We start from the raw sequence: 13,796 nt of genomic DNA on the forward strand, positions 1-13,796 counted from the left end.
CGAAATAGAGAAAATAGAGAATGACGGTCCGATCCGAAGTCCAACCCCCTCAGAAACACAATACATCGCACCGGCTCACCCAACGCCAAGTGCCTCTACATACCGGTCCAACAGTTCAGACCGCCTGCCTCGCCCTAAACATCCGGCAACCCTCCAGAGCTCCTTAGGCTTCCTCAGCCTAACACCGCTGGCCACAGCTCCTGATCTCCCGGTCGAGGAGACCGCAATCCCTGATCCCTCAGTCAGGATGGCCAGCGCTCCTGATTTCCCGACCAAGATGGTCGACGCTCCCGATTTCCCGGCCAAGATGGTCGATATTATGGACATTGTGGAAGTAGATTTAATTGACTGGTTTGGGGAGATTATTTCCAGTCCCCGCTGGTTCCGCCCAGCCGTCCTGAATCCCCGCTGGTTCCGCCCAGCCGTCCTGAATCTCCGCCAGTCTCATCCAGCCTTCCAGAGCGCCCTCCAGTGACCGCGCCGCCAGAGCGCCCTCCAGTGACTGCACCGCCAGAGCGCCCTCCAGTGACCGCTCGCCCAAAGCTAGCTCATTCAGTGTCTCCGCTGGAGACGCCCAGCCCTCCTGAATCTCCGATGGGGTCGTCCAGCCGTTCAGAGCCCGCTCCTCAAGAGCGCCGTCCAGAGCCCGCTCCTCAAGAGCGCCGTCCAGAGCCCGCTCCTCAAGAGCGCCGTCCAGAGCCCGCTCCTCAAGAGAGCCGTCCTGAGGCCCCGCTGGTTCCGCCCAGCCGTCCTGAGTTCCCGCTGGTTCCGCCCAGCCGTCCTGAATCTCCGCTGGTCTCATCCAGTCGTCCAGAGTCTCAGCTGGTCTCGTCCTGCCGTCCAGAGTCTCAGCTGGTTCCGTCCAGCCGTCCAGAGCCTCAGCTGGTCCCGTCCAGCCGTCCAGAGCCTCAGCTTGTCCCGTCCAGCCGTCCAGAGCCTCAGCTTGTCCCGTCCAGCCGTCCAGAGCCTTAGCTGGTTACGTCCAGTCTTCCATAGCCTTCGCTGGTCCCTTCCAGCCGTCTAGAGCCTTCGCTGGTCCCGTCCAGCCGTCCAGAGCCTTCGGTGGTTACACTCAGTCCTCCAAAACCTCCTCTGGCCCAACCCGGCCTTCCAGAGCCTCCGCTGGTCCAACCCAGCCTTCCAGAGTATCCCCCCTATGAACTGCTGAATTTCCCAAAGAAAATTTTTTTGGGGGGGGCTACATACCCCGAGTCCACGTGGTCTGGCCGAGGACTGAGGCCAGGGCCACGGGGACTGCCCAGCCTTGGCCACCTGAACTGCCTGTCTGGCCATGGCCGCCTGATCCGCCATGGCCACCTGAACTGCCTGTCTGGCCGTGGCCGCCTGATCCGCCATGGCCACCTGAACTGCCTGTCTGGCCGTGGCCTCCTGATCCGCCATGGCCACCTGAACTGCCTGTCTGGCCGTGGCTGCCTGATCCGCCATGGCCACCTGAACTGCCTGTCTGGCCGTGGCCGCCTGATCCGCCATGGCCACTTGAACTGCCTGTCCGGCCGTGGCCACCTGAACCACCATGGCCACTCGAACTGCCTGTCCGGCCGTGGCCGCCTGATCCGCCATGGCCCCTCGAACTGCCTGTCCGGCCGTGGCCGCCTGATCCGCCATGGCCCCTCGAACTGCCTGTCCGGCTGTGGCCGCCTGATCCGCCATGGCCCCTCGAACTGCCTGTCCGGCCGTGGCCGCCTGATCCGCCATGGCTTCCTGTTCCGCCCTGGAGGCCTTCCCAACCCAGCAAGGTCCTGCCCCGTAACGGCCTCCAGGGCGCCCGCCCCCCCTACCGGGAGGGGGACGTAATGTCATATGTAGCCTTATGTTTCTTGTCTTCTGCCTTGTGTTTTCACTGTTCTGATTTGGTTTCTCCCTCTGTCTTCCCCCGTCAGTTTGTAATCATTTGTTTTAGTCCTTGTTTAGTCATTATCTGTATCACCTGTGTGTCTTGATTAGTTTGCCTTTATAGTCTGTCTCTGAGTTGTGTCTTTTGTCGGTCATTGATTAATGTTTACCTGCGTGTGTGGATGTCTCCTGTTCTGCTTAAGAAGTTGATTAAAAGTTATCATTGTTGGAATCCTGCTTCCCGTCTCATCTTACCAGCACGAATCAGTAACACTAACATTAATCTCAACAGGTTTTTTAGGCTTGAGTCCAGTAGCAGACCTCTGGCCAAAATGTTAATTTGTACCTAAACAAAGGCATAGTTAATACAAACTCAAACTTCTAATAAATGTTAGTTACCCTCTTCTTGGTTATAGATAACATTTTTAGTCAGGAGGTCATTATGACATAGTACTACTGGGGAGTTGATGTGGGTAAGATGACTCTTCAGTTCCTCCATCTCTTTGATGATGATTTTTAGACTAGGTGCCTTCACATGGGCACTGGATCTATAGAACATAAATGTACAAATTAGCATTAACATATTGGCAGAGCTGAATTGTATATTATTCTGCTTTGCCATCTCATAATTTAAAATGACATACATGAAAGCTGTCTAAAGAATTTGTGAACCAGCAATGACTGCAGTTTAATTAGTCATGCATTTGATGTTTTAAAGGTGCATTTAAAATTTTACTATGTAACTACTGTAAATATCTTTGGGGTGTTGATGAAAGCAGCTGTTGTGGGTTGTTTAGTGTTGTCTGACTTGAAATGAACCAATAGTTGGTAGTAACATGACTCTCAGAGCTTGAGTGTATTAAATAGTTGATTGTTGGAATTAGCAATAAATGACCAAAATAGCTTTGTTTGGGCATATTTTAGAGAAATGACATATCTGTGCTGCTAAATATATTTTAATTTTTTTTCTTTCAAATGTGAATACACCATTCAGTTATTTTCATTTGTATCTAGCAAAGAGTTAGACATTGTGGTTTGTAATTATAGTTTTTGTCATTTATAGTTTTTTAACACTCAGGTTCACTTACTTTTGCTGCTCAGGAGCATCAGAACTCTGGACCAGATTGAGGAACTGAGACAATCTAGACCACAAAACGGGCGAACAGTTTACAGTTTCTCCAGACTTTATTGCATGGATTTTCCCCATTTCTCTTGCAATCAATCTGCAGTCAATGAAAAGGCAATTTCAATTAAGCATATTGAGAAATTGAAATACCATAAAAAAATAAAATAAAAAAAACATTAGCTTTTATTTTGCTAAAGTATTTTAGGAAGCTAAAACTACCTACATTTAGCCATGTTGCAGCATGATTAGCACACAATCATAATATGAAAATATAAAAAATATAAAAATATATAATCTTAGTGATCCAAATGTGAATGCATGTGCCTTTCATTGCTTTTTGTTGTTGTTGTGGTTGTATAAAGTGCATTCAGAAAGTATTTAGACCCCCTTTTTGTTATTAAATTTTGCTATGTTTTAGCCTGATACTACAATTGTTTAAATTCATTTTTTTAAACAGTGAAACAGAATTTTAGAAATATCTGTACATTTATAAAAAAAAAAAAAAAAATATCACATTTACATAAGTACCCAGACACTTTGCAAAAACATCTGACATTTTGCTCAGGTGCCTCCCATTTCTCTTGATCATTGCTGCAATGTTTCTTCACCTTGATTGGACTCCACCTGTGGTAAATTAAATTGATTGGACATGCTTTGGAAAGGCACACACCTCTCTATAAAAGGCCTCAAAGCTGACTTAGAGTGAAAACCAAGCCATGAGGTCAAAGGAACTGCCTGCAGAGCTCAGAGACAGAATTGTATCAAGGCACAGATCTGGGGAAAGCTACAAAAAAAATGTCTCCTGAAAGCATAGTGGCTTCCATAATTCTCAAATAGTTCTCAAATGGAAGAAGTTTGGCAGAACCAGGACTCTTCCAAGATCTGGTCACCAACCAAACTGAGCAATTGATGGAGAAGGGCCTTGTCTAGACTGGTGACCAAGAACCTGATGGTCACTTTAGTTGAGCTCCATGATTATATATGCAGATGGGTGAAACCTACATAAGTACAAACATCACGGCAACACTCCAGCGATCTGGGCTTTATGGCGGTGTGGCCAAACCCAATCCTCTGCTCAGTAAAGACACATGAAAACACACTTTTTTTAGCTGTTTTTTTGCAAAACAGCACCTATAGGACCATCAGACTCTGAGAAACAAGATTATCTGGTCTCATGAACCTCAATTCTAAGCATCATGTTTGAAGAAAACCAGCTCTGCTCATGACCTGCAGAGTACCATCCCAAAAGCAAAGTGTGCTGGTGCTTGTGCTGTGGGGCTGTTTTTCAGTGGCAGGGACTGAGGGACTAGAGTAGAAGAAAAGCTCAATGCACCAAAATATTGAGATAGTCTTAATGAAAACCTAGTCCAGAACACTCAGAAATTCAGACTGGCCCGATGGTTCACCTTCCAACAGGACAATGACCATTTGCTCACAGCCAGAACAGCACAGGAGTGGCTATGGGACAACTCTGTAAACATCCTAAAATGACCCAGCCAGAGCCCTTACTTGAACCCTATCGAACATCTCTGGAGAGACCTGAAAACGGCAGTCTGATCGAGAAGAGGATTTGCAAAAAATAATGGCAAAAAATCCCTTAATCTAGGTGTGCAAAGCTTGTTGCATCACATCCAGAAAGACTTAAGGCTGTAATTGCTGCTAAAGGTGCTTCAACTAAGTACTGAGTAAAGGATCTGAATACTTATGTAATTGTAAGATTTCAGTTATTTTTTTTTTTTGTCTTTTTAATACATTTACAGACATTTCTAAAATTCTTTTTTCACTTGGTCATTATGAGGTACAGAATGCATTTTTACTAAATTTAAATGACTTCTGACATCATTTGATTTGTCACAGTTGGTGGGTTCACTCACACATCGTATTGGACACACTTTGGACCTTATTTCTCATGGGCTCTCCATTTTCCTTACTGAAATATCTGATACTGCCATCTCAGATCACTTCCCCATTACTTTTGAATTTCCAGTCTCACCATCAACGGCCAGCAAATCTCATTTATGACATCGCTGTATCCTCACCTTCTCAACAGTCGAAGAGATTGCTGCTGCTTTTATTGACTCTAAACCTTTTGCCCTCCATGGACCTGTTTCTGCTGTATGCCCTGATGGCCTTCTTTCTACTCTATTTATTCTGGGATCTTAGACTCTATTGCTCCTTATAAGCATAGATCCCCCAAACTAAGAGTAGATCCTTGGATAAATGATGCTACCTGTGCCCTTAGGCAACGTTGTAGACAGGTAGAGCAGGGATGGAAGAAAGACAAATTACAAATGTGTCTCTAGAAATATTAGGGGCCTGTCTTTTTGATTATCAGAGGGCTGTGAAAGAGGTGAAGTTGAAACACTTGTCTGATATTATTACCAATAGTAGGCATTGTCCTTTTTAAAACAATTCATTCTGTTGTGAATCCATCCACCTCTCCGCTGAATAATGTCTCAGTCTCCACTTGTCAGAACTTTTATACACTTTTTAATTAATAAAGTGGAATGTGTTAGACAACTTACTAGCCAGAGTTCTGAAATTGATTCTGCAGTGTTTACACAGTTAGAACTGTTCTCACTGTCATCTTTTAATGAAGTAGTGAAACATATGAAAGTTACAAATTGCCCCTTTAACCTAGTTTGGACCAAATTGCTAAAATTGTATCTGGGGTGACCAGGCTTTTTCTGTGGCTGAGGCCAGACTCTGGAACAAGCTACCCCCCAATATGTTTTTTTTTAAACTAGTCTTAAAACGTCTTTATTCAGACTGGCTTTTGATACCTAGAAATGTTGTGACATTTTTTTTTTCTGTATATTTGTTTATTGTTTTACTGTTGGCTTATACTTCTCTGGGTAGTGTTCTATTTCACCTTTATTGGAAAGCACTTTGGTTCACCTTTAGTGTTGTAAAGTGCTGTATAAATCAATGTTGATTAGATGATTCATTGAGAGTGTAGATTCATGAGGAAAAAAAGGAATTTAAACAATTGTAGTATCAGGCTGCAACATAAAATTGAAAAAAGTGAGGGGTTTGAATAATTTCTAAATGCACTGTGTGTGTGTGTGTGTGTGTGTGTGTGTGTGTGTGTGTGTGTGTGTGTGTGTGTGTGTGTGTGTGTGTGTGTGTGTGTGTGTGTGTGTGTGTGTGTGTGTGTGTGTGTGTGTGGTCTGGTATTTATCACGTTATGGGGACCAAATGTCCCCACAAGGATAGTAATACCAGTAAATTTGGACCTTGTGGGGACATTTCTTAGGTCCCCATGAGGAAACAGGCTTATAAATCATGCACAATGAGTTTTTTTGAGGAAGTAAAAGTGTGCACAATCTCCTGTGAGGGCTAGGTTTAGGTGTAGGGTAGGTGTAGGGTGATAGAAAATACGGTTTGTACAGTATGAAAACCATTACGCCTATGGAATGTCCCCATAAAACATGTAAACACAACGTGTGTGTGTGTGTGTGTGTGTGTGTGTGTGTGTGGTGAAGGCTCAGACCTGTAAACAGATGGCTGTCTGAGCAGTGTGTCGTCCAGTACAACTCCTCTGATAAACTCATAGCAGATACCATTGGTGAAACTGCAGTACAGTTCCGGGCCACAGCCATGCTTGTGTAGTACCTGGAACATCTCCATTTCCTTACCTCGATCCATAAAAAGCTCCGTCTTCTGTCCATAAACCCTCACCAGTAAAACAGGGCCTTGTGTCATAGAGCCCACATAGCAGCCCATTAATTGGTTAGTGATGCCCTCAGTGAAAGCCTAGGATAATTAATAATAAAAAATAATAATAATAGCTTATTATTATGCTGATTTAGCTGCAATCAGCAATTAAGAAGCCAAGCACAAAAAAGTAAAATGAAGTGCCAAGGAGCTGTCTTTAATTACTCAGTAAAGACCAGCGTTCTCCAACCCTGCTGCTGGAATGCTACATTCCTGCAGACTAAGGCCCCATCCACACGGAGACGTGTTTAGCTGTATATGCATTTTATATCGAATAGGCGTTTCACACAAACAGATCCAGCCTTTTGATATTTTTTTTTATAACTGAGTGGATAAATCTGAATATAACATAACATACTGGTCTGGCATGTATACTACATTGTTTTGTGTCGGTTTCGTGGTTTCATTTGGACGCAGGTATTTCTTGAGACGAGGATAGGAAAAAAAAAATCAGATAGGGAAAGTTCTGGCTTTGTGTGGACGTAGCCTTTAGTTCCAGCCCTGCTTAAGCACACGTCTGTAATTCAGGAGTCCTGAGCACCTTGTTTAGCTGGTTCAGGTGTGTTTGATTAGGGTTGAAGCTGAACTCTGCAGTATGGTAGCTCTCCAGGAGCAGGGGTGAGACCCCTGTTAAAGACATTTGATAGGCCTACAGCATTTTACTACAAAACTTAAAATGGCTAATGCCCAAAAAGGCCAACATAAGAAAATTAGGTGTTTTTCATATTTTGTATGCAACCATGAGATCAGTCTTATGATTTTTGACCAAACTGTTTAGAAGTTATACCAGAAATGTTTATTTTTTTAGATGTGCCCTAAGGCCATGCTTGGTAGAATCTGCTAAAGTGATCTAAAGATATAGCCTCATTTCTATTTTTGCACAAACTTCATTAAATTTCTTAACACAGAATGATCTGGTCTGTCTGAATTTTTAAATAACTTTTTGCCAGCAGTGTCTGAAGATGATCTGAGCCAATTTTGATGAAAATCCGACAAAAATAATAATTGCAAAAAATCAGAAGGAAAAAATAATTTTGCTTCTAAACCTTATAGTTTAAAAGTTATTGGTAGAAATATGAGTGCAACTTATTTTAAATGCACCAATAGTCTCCAAAGCTATTTTAATATGTAAAATTAATTCTTTTTGCAATGCTTATTGGCAGAAACTATATTCCTAAATTTAATAAGTGTTTTTATCATTATTGTCAGTTATCGCCCTTGTTACTGTAATAATTGAGTACTAGTATAAATTGATTATTATTCTATTTTTTAATCATTTATCTATTGATGTATCATTATTTTTGTTTATTTATTTATTTTTCATTGCCAAGAAGAAATAAAGAAAAAAAGACAGAAGCAATTGCAATGTGGGTTTTTGGGTTATGTTTTATGTTCATTGTCTTTTATTTTGTCATGGTTCCTGTCTAGTCATGTAGTTCCCTTGATCCTACTATTAGGTGTGTTCGACTTAATGCAGCGCTGCGCAGATCGATCAAATTCTGACTTGAAGCAGTTCATGCCGGTTAGAAATTTTGTCCGACTTGAGACGGCGCCGGCGGCAGATGACTGTCACGAGTGGCATCAAAGTACCGCGATAGCGATTCGAGACCAGCCAGCTAACTCAGCCGCCGCAATTTATTCAGCGCGACTGCAAGAGCTCTGATGACAATACAGCTGTTTCACGATTGGCCAGATTCACCGCATCACAACGATCACGTGTGTTTCGTGTTTATTCTAACCTTTTTTATTCCAATAATGGCCACAAATCTGTGTTTTTAGAACAGCAAAGGCTTTTACTGTAGTCGCAATGTTATATTAAGTAGCGTGTATCATACAACATGGATAAAAGCATATATATACAGGTCCTTCTCAAAAAATTAGCATATTGTGATAAAGTTTGTTATTTTCTGTAATGTAATGATAAACATTAGACTTTCATATATTTTAGATTCATTACACACAACTGAAGTAGTTCAAGCCTTTTATTGTTTTAATATTGATGATTTTGGGCATACAGCTCATGAAAACCCAAAATTCCTAAAAGTTCTCTAAAGAAAAGGTTCTCTAAACGAGCTATTAACCTAATCATCTGAATCAACTAATTAACTCTAAACACCTGCAAAAGATTCCTGAGGCTTTTAAAAACTCCCAGCCTGGTTCATTACTCAAAACCGCAATCATGGGTAAGACTGTCGACCAGAAGGCCATCATTGACACCCTCAAGCAAGAGGGTAAGACACAGAAAGAAATTTCTGAACGAATAGGCTGTTCCCAGAGTGCTGTATCAAGGCACCTCAGTGGGAAGTCTGTGGGGAGGAAAAAGTGTGGCAGAAAACTATGCAAAACGAGAAGAGGTGACCGGACCCTGAGGAAGATTGTGGAGAAGGACCGATTCCAGACCTTGGGGGACCTGCGGAAGCAGTGGACTGAGTCTGGAGTAGAAACATCCAGAGCCACCGTGTACAGGCGCCAGGTCAAGCCACTTTTGAACCAGAAACAGCGGCAGAAGCGCCTGACCTGGGCTACAGAGAAGCAGCACTGGACTGTTGCTCAAATTTTGCATGTCATTCGGAAATCAAGGTGTCAGAGTCTGGAGGAAGACTGGGGAGAGGGAAATGCCAAAATGCCTGAAGTCCAGTGTCAAGTACCCACAGTCAGTGATGGTCTGGGGTGCCATGTCAGCTGCTGGTGTTGGTCCACTGTGTTTTATCAAGGGCAGGGTCAATGCAGCTAGCTATCAGGAGATTTTGGAGCACTTCATGCTTCCATCTGCTGAAAAGCTTTATGGAGATGAAGATTTCATTTTTCAGCACAACCTGGCACCTTCTCACAGTACCAAAACCACTGGTAAATGGTTTACTGACCATGGTATTACTGTGCTCAATTGGTCTGCCAACTCTCCTGACCTGAACCCCATAGAGAATCTGTGGGATATTGTGAAGAGAAAGTTGAGAGACACAAGACCCAACACTCTGGATGAGCTTAAGGCCGCCATCGAAGCATCCTGGGCCTCCATAACACCTCAGCAGTGCCACAGGCTGATTGCCTCCATGCCACGCCGCATTGAAGCAGTCATTTCTGCAAAAGGATTCCCGACCAAGTATTGAGTGCATAACTGAACATAATTATTTGAAGGTTGACTTTTTTTGTATTAAAAACACTTTTCTTTTATTGGTCGGATAAAATATGCTAATTTTTTGAGATAGGAATTATGGGTTTTCATGAGCTGTATGCCAAAATCATCAATATTAAAACAATAAAAGGCTTGAACTACTTCAGTTAGTGTGTAATGAATCTAAAATATATTAAAGTCTAATGTTTATCAGTACATTACAGAAAATAATGAACTTTATCACAATATGCTAATTTTTTTGAAAAGGACCTGTATATATATATATATATATATATATATATGTATATTTTGTCATATACGTGATTCCTGAATTTATATATGAAAACTTCGTTTTGAAGTGCATCCATTATGTTTGTATAAGTAAAGCCGTTAACCCAGCCTATTAAGTTGATTTGATATTCTTGATCATTTTTAGAAGTTAAAAGTTAAGAAAAAAGGAATTAGCTTTTAGTCTATATATATATTTAGGGTTATAGGCTAATCTTTTTCTTAACTCTTATTACACTGTAGATCGAAATAAAATAATTCTTGATCATATTTAACATCGGAGAATCACTGAGTACGTCGACAATGAAACTATTTAAATCTGTATAAAGGAAAGACAAAATAAATCACAACAAGAACAATCTGTATTTTTCTTGTAATCAAGAACATTTCTTTTGGAAATATTACCTAATTAATGCCGAATGATGTTTGACAGTGAAAGCATCTCCACCGCATATAGCCGCATATAATCGCTGGTGTCAGTCGCAAATATTAAACATGCGGGTCAGGAAGCGGGTCGGATACAATATTTTCTTTTTTGCGGTCCAAGTTGCGGGCGGGTTAGTTGAAAACGTCGGTTGGGTTCAGGTTGTTTATACATTGACCCGCGCTTCACTCATTGCCATCATGTTGCCATTAGGTGTTAATGCAGCAGCTTGATCAAATTCGGACTTGAAGCAGTGCATGGCGGTTAGAAATTTTGACTTGATGGCGGCGATGGCATTTGACTGTCATGAATGGCATCAAAGTACTGTGATAGTGATTCAAGAGCAGCTAGCTAACTCAGACCCACAGTTTCTTCAGAGCGGCTGCAGGAACTCTGATGATGACACAGCTGTTTCACGATTGGCCAGATTCACTGCATGACAATGATCGTGTTTCGGGTTTATTCTAACCTTTTTAATTTCAATAATGGCCACAAATCTGTTTTTAGAATAGTAAAATGTGGTGAACTTTATTCTTGAACAGATGTTGTTGTAATAAGCAGTACATAAAGTGTTTCTGTTCTTCATGAAAGCGTTTCTGAAACGTTTGTGTATTTCACAAATATAGCATTTTATTCACTTCATTTTTAATAGAGTACACAAACACCGCATGAGCGTCACTACATAGAGTTGACTTGATGTACTAATCTCGTTGATATGGTTCAAGTTTAACACACCTATTGTCTCTTGCTGAGTATTATTTTGTTTAGTGTGAAAGAGGCATTTCTGCTCTCATGTGACTTTTCCCCCATTTATTCTCAACTACCCCCAACCAAACCCACTGCTCTCTGTATGTGGGTTCAAGTAAAACACCAAATGTCTGGGTCCTGGGCATTTATTCCATGTCTGTATTCTTGTAATGCCAAGCCAAGTCAAGTCTTTGTTTATCGTTTGGTCACTTTTTGGATTCAGTAAAAGTAACACTTCGGTTCTCTTGCCTTCAGTGGACTCATTACAGAAAAAATAAACTTGAGATCTGCTGAACCGTGCTGGGATGGGTCTTAGCCTAATAAATCTGCTACAATTATTTTATTTCTTTTCTAAATCTTCTAGGACTGCATAGAATGCAACTACATATCCTTCCATTTATTTCAGAATATACATTTATACTATTCGCACACATTTTGTCAGCTGCTCTGATAGCTTTCATGTCCTATGCATGGTAGTGTTACCTTTACATTGTCTGCATGTGTTTCAACCACTAAAATTGGCCTAGAAGACTGAATATTTATACCAGTGAAAAACTGACTGATCTGTTTGGACCCTGTGATGGGAATGCATGGCTATATTTTAACTTTTGCAAGAATGCAAAAATTATTCTTAACATTTATTATTTACATTACACATTACTTAAGGCTTTTGATGTTTATTAAAGCCATTCCTATACATGTTTGTAGCACTTTATAAAACACAACTGTGATGAACTATTTCAATGAATTAAATTTCTGTAGATCAAATGGAGCGTCACAATTGCAACACTATGATTCTCATGGAATGTAACTGATCGTTTGAATAAAAGCATCATTGTATTTTGTTCTTTAACAGAAATAATTGAAAATAAAATAAAAGACAGAGAAAGAGAAATCAATTTTTCAGTCAATTTAGGTCTCAACTCTTAATACATAAAACGCAAAACTAAATCCATGTATTTTAAAATCATGTTTTAAATTTTAAAACGCAAAATGAATTTAATTTAAATAATGAATGAACTTGCCTTGATCTGAATATCTTCTGGTTTCCACTCTGGCCTCAGTTTCTTCAGAATTTCTAATATCCCATCCCGAGGGGTGCGCTCATCAACACAGACATCTAAATGTAATCTCTCGCTACATTCACTATTTTGATACCTTTTAATATCCATTTTTTTTTTTTATTATTTAGCCTCACTGCTTAGATCATTCAAATCAGTTAAATGACAGCTTAAGGCAGCTTTGTTTTAGGGCTTGTCTGCGTAATGATCTTATCTCAGTTGTCTATCGAAACAGTGTCAGGTGGACTCTTGGTCCAGGCTCGCAGGACCCCTCTATGTAATTAGTGACTCAGCAAATCGGAGGGTTTATCAAAGTGCAATGTCCTTTTGGGCATCTTCATTGGTTAGTTTTGAAGAGTTTACTTATTAACCCTAGTTTCAAATGAAGAAGTAAATCTAAAGAGAAAAGCCTTAATGTTTGACTTGAGTAAGCTTAATGTCATCTATCTATCTATCTATCTATCTATCTATCTATCTATCTATCTAGCTAGCTAGCTAGCTAGCTAGCTAGCTAGCTAGGGCATTGTGTGGTAAAATTATTAATAATGCAAAAATTAATTTAGCATACACTTTTTTTCTAATGCAGAGCTTGTTATACATTGTGCCCAGAACCCACATACTGTCACGCCAGGCCAGCAGAGGGAGCCCTTACCCCCACTGACTGTTGCTGCTCCCTCTGCTGCCTCTATGGTTACTTCCTGTTTATCAGACATAAAAGCCAGCTCATCACACACACACATCGCGAAGTATTGTTTTGCTCCAGCGGACTCTACCAAGCGTTTTCCTTTGCTCTCAGGTTTCCTAGTCTCCTTGTTGTTCCCTAGCCATAGTTCTGTTTTTGTTTTCCCAGTCTTAGTCTTAGTTTTCTAGTTTCTTGTTTTCATTTCATTGTTTCATTTGGACTGCCCACTTGGATTTTGACCCACGCTTGTTTATTGGATTACGCTATTGGATTGTCTTCGCTGTTCATGTTTGCTGGTGTTTTCGACCCTGTCTGTCTGACTACGATCTGCTTAATAAAGCCTTGCATTTGGATCCTCACTCTTGGTCGTCCCGTTTGTGACAGAATACTTCGCCACACCCGGATCCAGCGGCTTTACTCACCACCAGCATCACAACATGGACCCAGTCGACCAACTTCTGCTCCTCAGACAAGGAGATCTCCCCATCAAGGAATATGTTCAACGTTTCAGTGAGTTGTTGCATAAAGTATCATTTTTTGATGAGGTATACTTTAAGGACTTATTCCGTATGGGGCTGAATGAACCAACAAGATCAATGTTGCCTGGGGGGAAATCCTTATGCTCACTGAAGGATTATATGAACTATGCACTGTCGTTATGCGGCTCTCCATGTACTGTGGGTATTCTAGTTGAGCCCCAGCACAAGATGTCTGCTAGCTTCAAGCCACAGCACAAGATGTCTGCTAGCTTCGAGCCACAGCACAAGATGTCTGCTAGCTTCGAG

At 41.4% G+C, this 13,796-nt stretch overlaps 1 protein-coding gene across 1 annotated transcript; it reads right to left on the reverse strand.

Moving 5' to 3' along the window:
- Nucleotides 1-2,245: 2,245 nt before the first annotated feature.
- Nucleotides 2,246-12,548, reverse strand: LOC141301492 (ethanolamine kinase 1). Its single transcript, XM_073831691.1, has 4 exons — nt 12,294-12,548; nt 6,474-6,736; nt 2,943-3,077; nt 2,246-2,402 (listed from the first exon to the last, which is right to left on the reverse strand). The coding sequence occupies exons 1-4, from the start codon at nt 12,438-12,440 to the stop codon at nt 2,246-2,248; spliced, it is 702 nt and encodes a 233-aa protein (XP_073687792.1). The 5' UTR covers nt 12,441-12,548.
- Between the last annotated feature and the right edge of the window lie 1,248 nt (nt 12,549-13,796).

The sequence above is a fragment of the Garra rufa genome, chromosome 25 (genome assembly GCF_049309525.1).
Source record: "Garra rufa chromosome 25, GarRuf1.0, whole genome shotgun sequence".
Taxonomy (NCBI): Eukaryota; Metazoa; Chordata; class Actinopteri; order Cypriniformes; family Cyprinidae; genus Garra; species Garra rufa.